Consider the following 15,457-nt stretch of genomic DNA (forward strand, 5'->3'; position numbering starts at 1 on the left):
TTCTGAGTATTTGCTTTATATAAATTGGTGCATGTAAGTAAAGAACTTTCCTGAGTTCTGTGAGCTCTTCTAGCAAATCATCAGATCTGAGGAGGGGTTGTGGAAACCCCTGACTTTACATCTGGTCTGTCAGAAGTACAGGTGGCCTAGCGGGTCTACACTAACTCTGAGCAGTTAACATCAGAACTGGATTAAGTTACTGAGCACCCAGTTGGTATCCAGAGAGTTGAGAAATTAGTTTGTGTGGGGGAAAAAAACTCACACATTTGGTGTCAGAAGTGTTCAGAGTAGGAACATCGTAGAGGGCAACTTGGCAATAGGCATTAAGTGATTTAAATAGAAACAGGCGTGGGTACATGGAGCAGACTGGCAGCTGGCAGAGGGGAGGAGGGAGGGAAAACTGGACGAAAGAGGTTGAAGGGATTGGTGAGAAAACATGTATACACTGTTGTGATGATGGTCAGAGGGAAAGGGGGGTGGAAGTGAGTGGGGATGGGCAAAGAGGAGGAAGTGGGGTCGGAAAGAGACTTTGTCTGGGGCGATGGGAACACAATGCCATGTGCAGGCGATATTTTGTTGAGTCGTACACTGGAAACCTGCATAGTTTTGTGAGGCAATGTCATCCCAATAAATTCAATATTAAAAAAGTGTTCCCAACCCAGTAGTTCATTCCTAGGATATTGTCTTAAGGAGATGATCATCAAAATACATGAAGATTTATGTACAAAGCTTCCCACTGCAGCATTATTTAAAATTGTAAATGATCTAAATGTCCCATACTAGGAGTTTGCTGAAGTCAATTTGGCTGTAGCCATATTTCAGAACACTATGTAGCCCCAAAAGTGATGTGTTAAGGTCCGGTTAAACAATATGGAATATTAAAATGATAGTGTATTAAGTGAAAAAAAGATCATATAAAGCTATGGAGAATGCCTGACCCTAATTTAAGAATATACATAAAAATTTTGTAATGAAATACCTCAATATGTTAACAATCGTTATTGCTGACCTGTGAAGTCTAGATTTTTATTTTATTTTTTATAGATTTTTGGGGCAATTATCAGAAGAAGCATAAATGAATGTGAAACCTGAAAAAATGTAGCATTCCTGTATACGTCTAGCTCTAGTCTTTTGAGGGGGCTGTCCCCACCTCAGATGTCAGGATCAGAACTGCTCAAGACAAAGAGAACTACCCCTTGCTAGGTGTCCCCCCGTCTCTCTTCACTCATCACTGTGACTTTTTGTACAGAGACCATGCAGCCATTCTCAGTCTCATACATATTCCAACTTAATTAGTGGTTTTCCTTTTAGTCCTGCCTGGAGCTTGCAGTCCACCACAGGGTGCCCCTAGCCTGTGCTTTTACTGTTGGGAATTTTTCCATTAGCTTTGACTGACCTGGCTTGCTATCATCAATTCAGTCTGATCTTTTGAGGTATATGCCCCTAGCTTTCAGACTGCCCTCTGCCACCCTATTTTAGGAAAGAAATGATTATTTTTCATGAGTTGGGAAGCTTAGTCTTTATCTGTATAATTTTACCACCTAATAAGTTATTGAAATGCTTTTTCTTTCTGAATGCCAGCTAGAGAAAAGGCTGGCTTTCCTTTTGAATTCCAATTGTCATTTGGGCCATGAGGTAATGAAAAGAATTGGAAGTGCTGGGACACCCGAGATACACAATGTGATCATGGCACCCCTGGCCCTCCAGCCTCGATCATTGGGCCCTCGAGCTATGTTCCAACACTACCTCTTGCCTGCTCCCAGGCAAACAGTGACTTCCGCTGGGTCTGGGGCTGGGAGTTCACTGGAGTCCTGCTCAAGCCTGGATTTGAACCTCAGTCACAGATGCAGTTGTGCCCTCAGGGAGGGACGGTCACTATTGCTAGCCTTGTCCTTCTGCAGGTGTCTCCTGGCTGGGCCCTCGCTTCCAACCAAGGGCCCAGAGCCTGTGAACACAGCCCCTTCCTCCCCCTGTCCACAGGCGCCCCTGCTGGAAGCCCTGTCTTTTGCATGGACTCCAGTTCTCAGCCTCTTTCTAGGTTGTCCTATGTCTCACCTTCTCCCTGAATATTTTCCCAATGTTTCTTATTTAGTCTTCTCTCATTCCTGTGCATAAAGCTTTTTCTCTTAGGTAACTTTTAACGTATCTGGACCTCCTAAAATTCTTTGTGAAATGAGAGTATATTTAAGTAGATATATACAAGAAGTGCCCCTGCCCCCCGGTTTAGGACCCCCTCTAATGTAGCTCTTTGGTGTCTGCCGTGGTATTCATCAGATCTGATCTGAGCCTGGAAGAAGCTCAATACATGTGTTGAAATGGATTTGGTCACACCTGCAATGGCAAATGACCTATGAGCGAGGGTTCTTTAACCTTTTAAAAATGTACTGAGAAAAAAAAAGCCAGGTTGAAAATGTGAATTGTATGCTGCCACCACCACCCTGCCCCACCCATGTGGCCTGTCCCCAGCCAGTATTATTAGATGCTGGGGCACTTGTGAGGTCCTGTTGTGTCCCCCCTCCTCCCAGCACACTCCTCCTCCTGTCCCCTTTGTGGCCTGAGCTCTCACCTCTGTCTTTCATAATTACTGGAACCAATTAGTTGTTTTTGTGGACTGATTGATGATAATTAAACTGGAACTCATTCACACTAAAACTCGCACTGGGACTGGACCAGTGTTTTATATGTAATTATGGCCATTCTATTCCCATTTTCTCCAATGCTGGCTGCATGTGTCCACAGGCTCACCACACCGAGCACCTGGGTATCTCTCCTTCCCTGTACTCTGTGTACCAAAAGGGCACCTCCCTCCCCTCCCTGAAAACTTGTGCCTCCTTCTGAATTCTCTCTCAGTTAATGTCCTCACCTCATCAGGCTAACTGGAACCCCCAGTATCTCCCTCAAATCCTCCCTCTGCCAGACCCTATACACCTGCAACCCCTCCCCCAACCCCCTCCCTGAGCACTGGCTGCTCTCCCAGCAAAGTTTCCAGGACTTTCCCACCAGCACCAGGTTGCTTAGCTCCAGGCTCCTCGTTTCCCCCTCTGCTCCGTGGGAACCTCCAGGTGAGGGTCCTGCTCTCTTTTCTTATCATTCTGGTCTTAGCCACTCTGGTGCCAGAGTTCTCAGTTTAAAAAATCAATCTGATCCTTTTTCTTTAAAAAAAAAATTTAAACTCAATGAGTGAGTTTCCTGTGGCTTACAGTGGGGTTCACAAACTTTCACAAGGCTATAGTGTAGATATTTTAAGCTTTGAGGACCAAACCACCTCTGCCATAATTTCTCAATTTATTTGTTTAGTACAAAAGCAGTAGACAATGGCCAAACAGACAGACACTATGTCAACGTGGTTGTGCTCCAATAAGACTTTATTTACAAATTTCCAACCCCTGGCCTGTAGGGTTAAGCTCAGATGGCTCCAAAAGCCCTTTGCAATTCTGCCCTAGTGCACTTCCCCACCCTCATCTCTCGGTGTTCCTACACGCACCATGCAGCCAGTGTGTTAGATATTCCAATCTTGACCATTCTCTCCACTCTGCCTCCTTTCCCCCTCTCCATGGCCTTGAGGTTCAAAACATCCAGGGGTGACCCTTTCACAGAGCTGTCTCTCTGTCTTGTCTTTCATCCCCTGGAGGGACTTCCATGGGATTTTGTGCATACTTGTATTACTAAACTCGTCTTTCTGTGTTATGAATATTTGGTCACCTCTCTGTCTTTCCAGTGAGAATGTAAGCTTCTCATAGTAAAAGAAAGTTTCTTTTACTACCTATCTATTCTGGCATAACACTGGCATATAACAAGTAAACAGCAGCATTTCATTGATTAATCATCTCTAAATATTCATTTCTTGTCTTTCTTAGAGAAGGTGGAAACCTTCCTCTTGTCATTGGCTTAGTTAGTCCCTGTCTTACTATTTCTTCTGAAAAGTGACCTCCAAGTTTGTGCCTTATGTTTTCTGGTATATTTGTGTTGTTATTTAATAATCAATTTTGCCTAGCCTTGCTGAACTGCATCTATCTCCAGTTTTGCAATTTCTCAACAATGTATATCATTGTTGAGAACAGAATATCAACAGAATTCATCTTGTTCATTAATAGAGCCATCTCTTTTTGTGGTTAAAGCCCACAGTCTTCCTAAAGATACATTTCTGTGAAGAATAAACAGATTTCACATATGATGGGGACTGAGATGAGAAAGCTATGTTCTTTGTTACTAATCTTTAGCACTGTGAATTTCAGCTGAGTCTTCAAAGCCAGACATTAGCCAATGAATATTGACTCTGGCTGGAGTCTGTATTTCATCTGGTACACACTGTGTTTAGGCGGCCCGATTGATGAGTCTGTTCCGTATGGTTTGTGTGCCCTTGGCGTTGTTATTGCTGGAATTGGCTATGTCCCTAGAGGGCATTACAGAACTGAGGCTTGGTTCTCAGAGGGCACTGGGTCAGGACACAGGTGGTGCCTCTGATGGCTGTGGATATCTTCAAGAAAATAGACTTGCTGGCTTAAGAAGGAGTAAATCTGTCAGGCTCTAGACCAGGACCACATCTAGAGTAGGACCATGTCTAACATGGGCCTTGCTCAGCTTCGGAACATGGGCATCACTTTATGGAGGAGAAGCACAGATCTCCGTGGTTCTGAGAAATTCCATGTGCAGAGAGTGGATTGCTTTTTCAGAGAATGTGTCTTACCATGTTTCCTTTAGCACAATGACTGTTGGGCAGGCCCTGATCACCACTGCAGGTGCCCCTCTTGGGCCTGCTAAGCCATCTTGGGGATGGTGGACGTGCCGGGCTGGTGCCTGTTGTGCACATGTTGTGTGAGACTGAGACTGAGTTAAAAACCAAAAGCACGACATGCTTATGTAACTCTGAAACATGAGGGACGTTAGCCCAAAGAGGGAATGGATTCCAATAAAAGGTACATGCCATTACTGGGTTGTTCCTGAAAACTTGATTTGTGGTTCCTACTTCCCAAGAGTGTGGAAAGTGGCCAGAGTCCCTTTGTGCCGTGAGCAGGCCGCCTGTAGCTGGAGGCAGTGGGACCTGGCCTGCTCCTGTGTCTCTGCTGCTTTTATGGGCATATTTCTCACACTCTGTTGGCTATTAAATATAAAATGAGGCACACATCACATGTCTCAGACTGCAAGACCCATTTCCTGCTAATAAGCTTCTCGTTTGCCTGGGCTTTCCCTAGCCTAACTCTCCAGAGGCTCCCATTATGGATTTCTAGTTTTGTACTTTTGGGGTTTTTTTTGGACTCTGATATTTTGAAAGAAATGATGTTAGTGAGCTTTATTCAGGGAGCCAGGAGCAGATATTCTATGCAAACAGAGAAAGACAGCTTTGTCCCACTTACCTGGGGGCCACAGAAAACAAAACTCTGAGCTGCTCTGTGCCTGCCTGCCCTGTCCTGTCCTGGGCTGGGGCAGGGCCTCCCTGGTTACATGCTGCAGATGGGACAAACCGCCAGTTTTGAGGCTTCAAAGGAGCATGTTCCTTCACAGTAGGGCAATGCTAGTGTGGCTGCTGCCTTCGTTCTGCCTTACCAAATCCAGTAGCCCCAGCATGAGGCAACTCTGGGAGGAGCCCAGGCAGCTGGGTGGGGATCAGCAGGCCCACATGTCAAGGCCTTTGTTTCCAGGCTAAACTCTCAAACATCCCCACCCAGGCCTCTTCGGGATGTCCCATGTAAGGATACAGGCTCATTTGTTGGTAAAATCTAGGGCATGCAGAGGGAACACAGGCATGGGGCTGGGTCTTGTTGCCCTTTCAGAATGAGAGCAACAGCTTGGAGGGTGCAGGCTGAAGTCAGAGGGGTGGGAAGTGGAGTTGGTGCTTTGGGAAAGGAGTGGTCCAGAGAGAATTTGGGGCAGGGCCCTGCCTGCAGCTGAACCTCCAGCTGGCCCACCTGGGATCCTGGCCTCTTCTGTGACCCCAGGTGGAGTTCCTGCTGTCATCCAACATTTTCTACAGTTGCATAGTCTGTGCCAGCCCCATGTAAAATCTTGCTATAAAGGCTGGAAGGAGAGCCACCCCAATCTATTTTTCAGATGGGGAAATTGAGCTTGGGGGAGAAGACTTGCAGGGCAGAGCTGGTCTGGCTTCCTTGTGTGCCGACTCCCACCTCGGGATACCCAGTCTGTGTACCCTCCTGGCCCTGGTGTCTGGAATCTGGGCCCAGGTGCAGCCGTGGTCTCTGTCCCACTGTCCTTGAGTGCCGTGAGCCACCACCTCAAGCTGAACAGCAGCTTTAAGCTCTTTTCAGGCCATCAGGGACTTGGTAGGGAAACATATGGCTGCTTTAGGTTATCTTAGGCATGTTTTGTTGATGAAAAGCCTGAACAGGGGGACAAACTCCTTGATTCAGTGTTTGGACTTGACTAAAATTTTTTTTCTGTATCGTCAATGGAAAAAAGAGGGGCATTTGAACAGCAGATTAACAGGGTATGAAAGAGAACACGGGCTTCCTGTTCTTCTCTTAAACGCTTTAATGATGTCCACAGATCTACAGAAAGGAGGGCTGGAAAGTCCTTCGGGATCCTCGTGGCTAACCAGCTCATTTTACACATGAACAAACTGAGGCCTCAGGGTTTGGCTGCAGACTTAATTAGCTAATACGCCTGGCCAGGGGCCAAGGGTCCTGGCTCACTGGCTGGTCTTGTCTGTGCTGGAGCCCACAATTATTCACAGAAAGCATTCGGCGTGCTGAATTAGTATCGATGATGAATTTGCTACCAACATACTATCCTTATTTATTCAGACCTACCACCCATTCAACAGCTGTCTGTCTAGCGCCTCCTTCTGAGTGTGGGTGGGAACATACAAAGATGAATGAAGTATACCAGGAACTTACAGCTCAAAGGAGAAGTGTTTTTTTCTACACCAGTCATCTCATTTCTAGATGGGTCATACTACATGTCATGTGAAAGGAATGAGTGACCTTCTGACTGGTTGGTAGAAAAGGAGATGACTTTGGCTATGGTGAGCAAAGACATTTTTGTGGGTTCCATGGCCCCTGGCTTGGCCTTGAAGGGCTAATTTTATTTGGGCAAGTAAAGAGGAAGTCAGGGTGTAACAGGTGAAAGAACTGGATGAGACAGTGTAGTAGTCTGAAAAACAGCCCATGAAAATATCAGGTGCTCATCTCTGGAACCTGCAAATGTTACCTTGGAAAAGGGGCTTTTGCAGATGTAAAGCAATTTAAGGATCTTGAGATGGGGAGATTATCCTGGATTGCCTGGGTGGTCCCTAAATGCAAACACAACAGTCCTTATTAAGAGGGAGGCAGAGGGAGATCACAGACAGAGGGGGAGAAGGCAGTGTGACCACAGAGGCAGAGAATGGAGTGATGTGACCACAAGGCAAGGGATGTCAGCAGCCACTGGAAGCTGGAAGGAGGCAAGAACAACCCCACCCTGGAGCCCCCAGTGTCCCTGTCCATACCTTGACTGTGGTGCAGCAATAATGATTTCAGACTTTTGGCCACCAGACTGTGAGAGAATAAATTTGTGTTTGAAGCAACCAAGTTTGTGGTAGCTTGTTATAGCAGCCACTCAAAATTGACATACATAGGAAAGGGCAAAGCCTGTTTGGGAAAGGGTGTGGTTCCAGGTATTTGCTGGAAGCAAGTCAGATATTTAGAAAAGCAACTAAATTGGTGAGGGCCAAGTGTCTTGCATTAGTTTTTAAGAGTCCCTGCAAGTTTCTCTGCAGATCTTACCTTCCTGACTGGAGTGTAGGGCTCTGAAGGAGAACCACGATGCCAACAAGTGGTGGTTATTTCTCCAAAGTACTAACTATGGCATTCCTCAGGTACAGACAGCCAATACATGTTGAGTGTCATGATGAATGTTGGCAGCTGCCATACTTGGGCTTGCATCGGGTTGATGGGTGAAAAATAAAGACTGGCCAAGTCTGGTGCTCAGATATGATGGATGAACCTCTCATTTTCAGACTGTGATCTTGAATTCACCACGTCATGTCTTGCAGGGGTGTGATGTGTCAGGAAACACTCAGCCAACCCAGAACTAACGCCATGGGGGCTCTGGAGGGAGGGACTCTGGGTGCAGAAGAACAAGTTCTGTTGGGGTAAGAAGATAGGAGACCATCTGCCCAGTGAAATGGCCTTATTGATAGCAGGATCCAATTCTCTGCCAGTCTCAGAGAATGTGATTAAAGACGTCTTTAGGGCTTTTATTACACCCTTATTAATCTGAAGTTGTTTGTAGCCATGAAACTACCGTAAATTAGGGGAATGAAATAAAACATTAGGATACTTATCTCCTATCCTACTGTGATGTTGAAAAGCTTTCTGCACAGCTACTATGGCAGCAGGGTGCTGAAATATACATCTGTGTAGGAATCTCATTCTCCTTTCCTCCTAATTGCCAAAGTTACGAGGTAGCTTTTCTTCTTACAGATGAAAACTCATCTTCATCCTTGCTTGGAAAGTGCCCTTGGTTGACATGGTTCTCTGCTGGACCGCTGTCTAACTGTGTACCTACTACAGGGTTTAGGATGCTCTGGGCCAGTTACCGTCTCCTGCCAAAGACCTTTTCCTTTTCTTTCCCTGTCTCCTCCCTTCCCCTTTCTTCTCCTCTCCCTTTCTGTCCTCCCCACTTTTTTCCTTTCATTTTCTTTTTTTCTCTTTTCTTTTTTCCCTCTTTTTGGACACTCTTTTACTGAATTAAAGATTTTTGATGTATCACTATTTTTAAATCAGTTAGGAGTTTTCAGTAGACAATCACCAATAATTTTAATGCAGTAAACTAAGCCATGTGACCATTGAACTTTCTTTGCCTTCTTCTTGTAGAAATCCGAGAGGCCTTTCGGGTTCTGGACCGAGATGGAAATGGCTTCATCTCCAAACAGGAGCTGGGAATGGCCATGCGCTCTCTGGGGTACATGCCGAGTGAAGTGGAGCTGGCCATCATCATGCAGCGCCTGGACATGGACGGTGAGACCCTGGCCAGCAGCCCTTTTCCTCAGCTGGGCCTTGACTCATCAGTGAGACTTTTGATTTAAAGGGACCTGCACTTGGAGTAAAAAAACTTGGGTTCATGTCTTGGTTAGCATTTGAGGAGTAAGCACTTGGACTAGATCATTCCACACAGCTCTAGGGACCTACAGAGGTGGTTCTGGGGCCCCTGGAGGGAGCAGGGTAAAGGAGGCCTGGTTGGCAGAGCAGTGAGAGCAGGTGTTTTTTTTTAACAGCTTTATTGAGATAGAATTCACACGCCATAAAATTCACCCATTTAACTTGTGCAGTTCACAGGTTTGTGCAACCAGTGCCATAGTCAATTTTATAACATTTCACCACTCCAAAAAGAAGTCCTGCACTTCTTAGCCATCACCTCCCAAACTCCTCTCCTCCCCTCAGCTAGGCAACTGCTGAGCTGCTTTCTCTCTGTATTGATTTGCCTCTTCTGGACATTTCATACACAGGGAATCAGGCAACACATGGTCCTTTGTGGCTTCCTTCACTTCACATAACATTTGCAAGGTCCATTAATGTGGCAGCACATGTCAGCACTTCAGCTCTCTTTATGGGCAAATAATATTTTACTGTGTGGATAGTACAGCTTCTCTTCTCTCTGTTTTATATACTGGATTTCTACATATACCCTCGTGGGGAAAGAAATATCACTGTATTTTGAAAATTCTGAAAACCAGTGGTATTAGATAATCTTTAAGGCTTTTTCCCACCTTAAAACCCTAAGAGTTTATCCCATACTGGCTGTGACCCTCCTGATATTTATGTCCTGCCTTGGCTGAAGGTCCAGAAAGGAGCCTTGTTATCTTTTCTTTAAACACACACACCCGCTCTGAAAAGAAGCTTGATTCCAGGCATAAGGGGCCCAGAGTGGTAGGCTGTTGGGACTCTTGCTGGAACAGGAAGTATAGACCAAGTGAAAAAAAGCAGAGGAAGAGATCGGGACATCTTTTTGAAACAAGGCCATTTAGGGAGATGCTTGCTTGGTCTGCAGGCTAAGTGGAAGGATGAAGCTCTCTTCTATTATCTTGCAGGCCTGGTTGGAAGATGGACAGCAAGGGTGACCACGTGGTGAATGAACCACAGCACCAACCTCCAGGTGCATCTGTGGACATTGGTTTTCTAGTTTAGGGCAAAGACATTGTATCAGGGATGTTTGGTTGTGTGAGCAGATCCAGCCTTGTCCTTCCAGCTTTGACGGATTGTGAATCATCCTGTCTTTTCAGGCCTGATTTGACCTTTCTTTTCCTTTTAGAAGCTTTTCTGAAAAGCTGGAGCAAAACACATACTGTCTAGCAAAATCTCTTTCCTATTGACCCCATCATTATTTTAGAGATACATTTCCAGAAAAAAGTTTCCTCTTTAAAATGATAAAAAATTTTATCTACACCTCTGCATACTGAACCGAGAAGGTCTTGTGCTTTGATTCTCCCCACAACTCCTCTAGTGACACTTAGTCAAATGGACTAAGAGCAGATGGAATTAGCAACATTTATTGAAAAATGAGCTGGGGCTATTGCCAGAGAGTAACTCCTAGGAGATTTGAAAAGTCTTCATCAAAGTCCATCTTTGTTCCTTGTATATTCACTCAATGTCACCCAGCTCTTGGGGACTTTTTACATTATTGCAAATCCACCCTGATTCCTGGAGGCCTTGGGGTCCCAGGGGATCTCGTGTGATGGATATTCAAGATGCTCCACAGGACTCAGGCAAGTGCTCCATATGGGATGCAATTTAAGAGACTTCAAGTTTCACCAGGTTTTCTCTCTCTTTTTTTTTTTTTTTGCAACTTATCATACCTTGCCTTCAATGCCCAAAGGCAGAACTTCTAAGCAAATCTTGCAGGGAAATTTATATTAGTTTCTTTAACAAAAGCCCAAGTCATTAGCTATTTCATGGTGACCACATCAGGTAAAAATACATTTATTTACTTCTGGAGTGCAGCTTCTTCAAAGTGTTGTTGCCTACAAAAGATTTAATACAGAACATGAAAACAGTGCAGCTATGTAGGCAAAAGGAGTTGCCTACACAATTTATTAAATGCCTATGTGTATGAAGAACTAAGTGAAGACTCCCCAGTCTGAGGCTAAAATGTGGGTCTTTAAGTGTTTTGTACATGATGCTGATAAGTGAAATTTCTGGGGTACCAGTTTCTAAATGTGGATGAATAGACTGTTTTTCAGTGTCCTTCTCTTAATGGGGTCTTTTGAGCTGTTCTATTTTTTTTTTAAGTCAGGTTCTAATTATATCCTTCCTTCCTAGCTTCTGTAACTGGGAATTCTCCACAGAGATTTGGCCCTACCTAGTTAAGCTTCTCTTTGGTGTGAAACTTGTAGAATGACAGCAGTTTTTATGGGGATCATGCCAAAAAAAAAGGAGTGTTTGGGTCAGAACCGACGTTTCTTAGCTGTGCCTCCTGGCCTGCAGGCCCTGGACACTGGTCCTCAGGGGCTTCAGGAGAGGTGGCTCTGTCTCTACCCATCCCAGCTGGCCATGATTAAGGGCAAGTCTGGCATCCACTCCCATCTTCTCTTTCTGGGGTGCCTGGTTTTCCCAAGTGTGAGGTCATGCCTTCGGCACGAGGCCCAGCTAGAATCAGCCTGAGAGCCTGTGCAGCCTGAGCCAACACATGAGGCTTTCATTAGGTGGTTTCTTGGGAGTGGGTGCCTTCCGGGCTGTGTGTGCAACTGTAACCTCCCTGGATTAGGGAATTCAGTGGGGTTTCCTGGACACAGAGCCTGCAGGAGCCAGACAGTTCCAGTCTGTGTGTAGAGTTGGTTTTCTAGACAACAGAATAGACAATAGGCTGGGATTGCTCTCTCCGCCCTCGGCCAATTTGCCTTTAGTGCTGGGACTGACTGTGTGCAGAGGGTTGTGTGTGTGTGTGCATTGCATGGGCTGAACTTCTCAGTTAAATACTAAACAGAAAACCAAATGTTTTGCCTGATGCATATAGGGCTTCCTCTTTGGCCCATTACTGCAAAGGTTCATTTTCAGAACTTCAATTCTGCACTCCCTGGTGGTCACTGTCCCATTCCTCTTTCATCAGCCTCTGCAGCTAGGTGACTTATGCCCTAAAGCCACTTAGGGACCAGGATTCACTCTATTCTGGATGCTTTTTTGCCAGGATCTCTCCTTCAGCCCAGGTTCTGGAAACCTGCAGTCCTTTCCATTAGGCTCCTGGAGACATTTAAGCCTGGTGCCCTAAGGCCCTCCTTACACGTCAAGCACCAACTTCTGTACAGTGCATCATGGTGCGAGTTATGTATCATCCTTGGAAAGACTGATAAAATAATTGCCCAAAAGAATCTCCAAAGCTTAAATCTTCTATAGAGGTGGGTAGAGAAAGGCTGCTTGAAAGTGACTGTGGGCACTTCCCCACTCCAGCTGCTCCCCTTAGCTCTGTCATCCCACAGCGGCTCTCAGGGCCCTTCTGAGCTTCCTGCATCATTCTGTGGGGAATACGAATTTGGTATCTTCAAACCCAAGGGATATTTTTCACTGCTTTCTACAACCACACCACTGTGGCCATCTGGAGAGAATCCAGCTAGCTTTGCAAACAATTTCCTGGAACAATCAAGCCAGGAGATGTTGTAGTGGTCTGAGGTCCTTCATTGCCCTGTTCCTAATGCAATCTTCTCTTTTTCTTACAGAACAAAAGTCCCTCCCCCTTTGAAACCAATTCAGACTTTGCCCTCTTTCTCCTTGATTTTCTTTCTGCTCCTCCAAGATATAAAATATCATGAAATTCTAACAAATTTGGGGGTTTGATATGAATTCTTATCTCTCAGCAGGTTTGTAGTTTTTGTTTGGATGTGTTAGGAGACTCATCACTGCCTGGATAGTGGATTTGATTCAGTTTAGTTCAGTTTAAAAAAGGACTTATCTTGTGTCTATTATGCGTGAACTGGCTTAGTTTAATGGTTGGCAAGAGTTACTTTTGGTTCATTTTAAGTCAAACCACTGAGCTGCAAAGAACAAAATGATGGCCAGTCACATGGGAGAGCTATCCTGCATGGCCACATTCTTCCCTCGCTGATGACCCATTTCCCGCAAGTTTTAGTTGTTTGCTGATCAGTTATATGATTATGACCTTTCTGTTGTCATTAGGGATGTCCTGGGAGACAGAAACACGTATGCTTAATTCTGAGTAGTGCTCACTTCTGCTTCCTGTCCAGACACGCCAGTGTCTTAATTTGGATGCTCTGGAGTTGGCATGGGTCTCATTTGTGAGCTAGAATGCACACTGCTTTTCTGAGGGGGGGAGACAGTTGACCACAGATTCGATGTGAGACTGCCAGGAGTGAGCTGGAAGCAGCTGGGACTTTTTAGCCAAAAGCAGAGGGTCCCAAATCTGAACGCATATCAGAAAACACTCAAGGAGTGTGTTAAACAAATCAACAGACAAACAGACAAACAAACAAACACGGGCCAGTAGAATCAGAATCTCCAGGATGGGGAACAGGAGCCTGCATTCTTTAGCAAGCTTGTCGGATTATGGATGGCAATGTGTGTGCATTGACATAACTGGGACCCTTTGGTCAAAAGAAAAATCTAAAGCTAAAGAGAAATCTTCAAGCCTGCAAATATTTGTATGAGCTAAGGTCCAAATAGAAGGTTAATTCCTGAAAGGCAGATAAGGCATTTTCCTCTGGGCATTTGATGAAAGCAGCAGGCAGTTGGTGGTGGCTCAGGCAGCCCTGCTTCTCGCACATGCAGAGGCCTCAGCTTCCTTGCTCCTCTAACTGTGGTCTAGGGGCCTGCAGAGTCTGCATCACCTGGCAGCTTGCTTAAAATGCTAGATTTCAGGTCCACCCCAGACATGCTGATTCAGAGTCTGCATTTTAACTAGAGTCTCAAGTGACTCCTATGCACATTAAAGTTGGAAATGGGAGCACACAGTGAGAAACAGAGGGCAGACACAACTGTGTTTCCTTGTGTGAGGGCCTCTCCAGTGTGGTACAGCCCCTCCCTAGCTTCCTGCCATTAACTCAATACACGAGATTTGTAATTCTAAAAACTGGAAGTAATCCACAGAGCCAAAGTACTGGTGATGGTCAGTTATAGGAAAATGCCTCTCCAAAAGTTTGCATTTGTGATCAAGCATGATTGGTATTAAATCATGATGATTAAAAACATCATTCTGTGTTAGTGAATTATTGCTGTACTTTGATCTAACTGTGGTAAGTCTTAACTGGGTAATGATGATGATAACTGACACTTACGTCATGCTCTCCATGCCCCCATAATAATGTTGAGTAACAATGATATTAGCCAATACATTACAGAATCTTTGCCATGGGCCAAGTACTGTTCTGAGCACTTTAGTTATTAACTTATTTAGTCCTCATAACAGCGGTAGGTACTGTTGTGATCTTCACTTTATAGATGAGAAAAATGATGGACACAGATTTCAAACAACTCGCTCAGGTCATGTGACTAGTAGTACCCATGTGAATATAAGATCTTTTTTAAAAAGATTTCATTTATTTATGTCTAGAGAAAGGGGAAAGAAGGGAGAAAGAGAGGGAGAGAAACATCCATGTGTGGTTGCCTCTCATGTGCTCCAATCCAGGGACCTGGCCAGCAACCTGGCCCTGACTGGGAATCAAACTGGTGACCCTTTGGTTCTCAGGCTGACACTCAATTCATTGAGCTGCATCAGCTAGGGCCTGAATGTAAGATCTTAACCACATATCTTTTATATATTTGTGGTTTTAGTGGCTATAGGTCATTTAGTAGAATGACAATAGGACATTGAAGCCATGACTAAACAGAACACATAGACATACACACAGACACTCCAGAGTCATGACACTACATAGAAATTTCAAACCTACACGTGAATATTTTGGTTACCAATTACTGTTCCAAATAGCCTCCTGCTATCACCTTTGGTGTGCAAAGATCTCTAGCCACTCCCCAGGTTATCCTTGTATTAGTCAAACCTGACTTTAGAGCAGAGTTTGTGAAATGAAGATGGTGTCTTTGTATTTCTTGTTTTAGCAAGGGGAGGTTCTTTAGGCCTCTTGGGGTATGCAGTGGTGGTAGACATTTGTGATGAATCCTCTCCAACATTCCTCTCTCCCTAAGCAGTTCCTTCCTCTGTATTATGCCAGGCATGGCCTGTTGTCTTACCCTTACTGACAGTTGGCCACATTGAATCCAGATTTCACCTACAGACCCAACTGTTTGATTCACCTCCAGTTGCTCATGCCAACATAACAAAAACTGAACTTCTGGTATGTGCATCCATTTTTAATAAGACAATGCCCAATTAATAATATATTCTGTCTTTCTTGTTTCAACTTCTTGGAACCCATTGCTGAACTTATCCCCCAGGCTTACACAAATATAAGTTAGCTACATTTTGCACCTCTGTGTTCTCCCATATCAGACTTGAAACTGCTCCTGAGATGTGCCAGTTTGATTCTCGTCACAGGTTTAGAGGCAGTGAAACATGGTGG

At 44.9% G+C, this 15,457-nt stretch overlaps 1 protein-coding gene across 3 annotated transcripts in view; it reads left to right on the forward strand.

Annotated features, from left to right (window-relative positions):
* Positions 1-15,457, forward strand: part of CALN1 (calneuron 1) — a 479,834-nt gene that overhangs the window by 250,692 nt on the left and 213,685 nt on the right. For all 3 annotated transcript variants that reach the window (XM_045819681.1, XM_045819682.1, XM_045819683.1), the window contains one exon: positions 8,811-8,954. In XM_045819681.1, the coding sequence (XP_045675637.1) occupies positions 8,811-8,954 (144 nt within the window). The remainder of the gene's footprint in view (positions 1-8,810; positions 8,955-15,457) is intronic.

The sequence above is a fragment of the Phyllostomus hastatus genome, unplaced genomic scaffold (genome assembly GCF_019186645.2).
Source record: "Phyllostomus hastatus isolate PE091 unplaced genomic scaffold, TTU_PhHast_1.1 phas_scaffold_385, whole genome shotgun sequence".
Classification (NCBI taxonomy): Eukaryota; Metazoa; Chordata; class Mammalia; order Chiroptera; family Phyllostomidae; genus Phyllostomus; species Phyllostomus hastatus.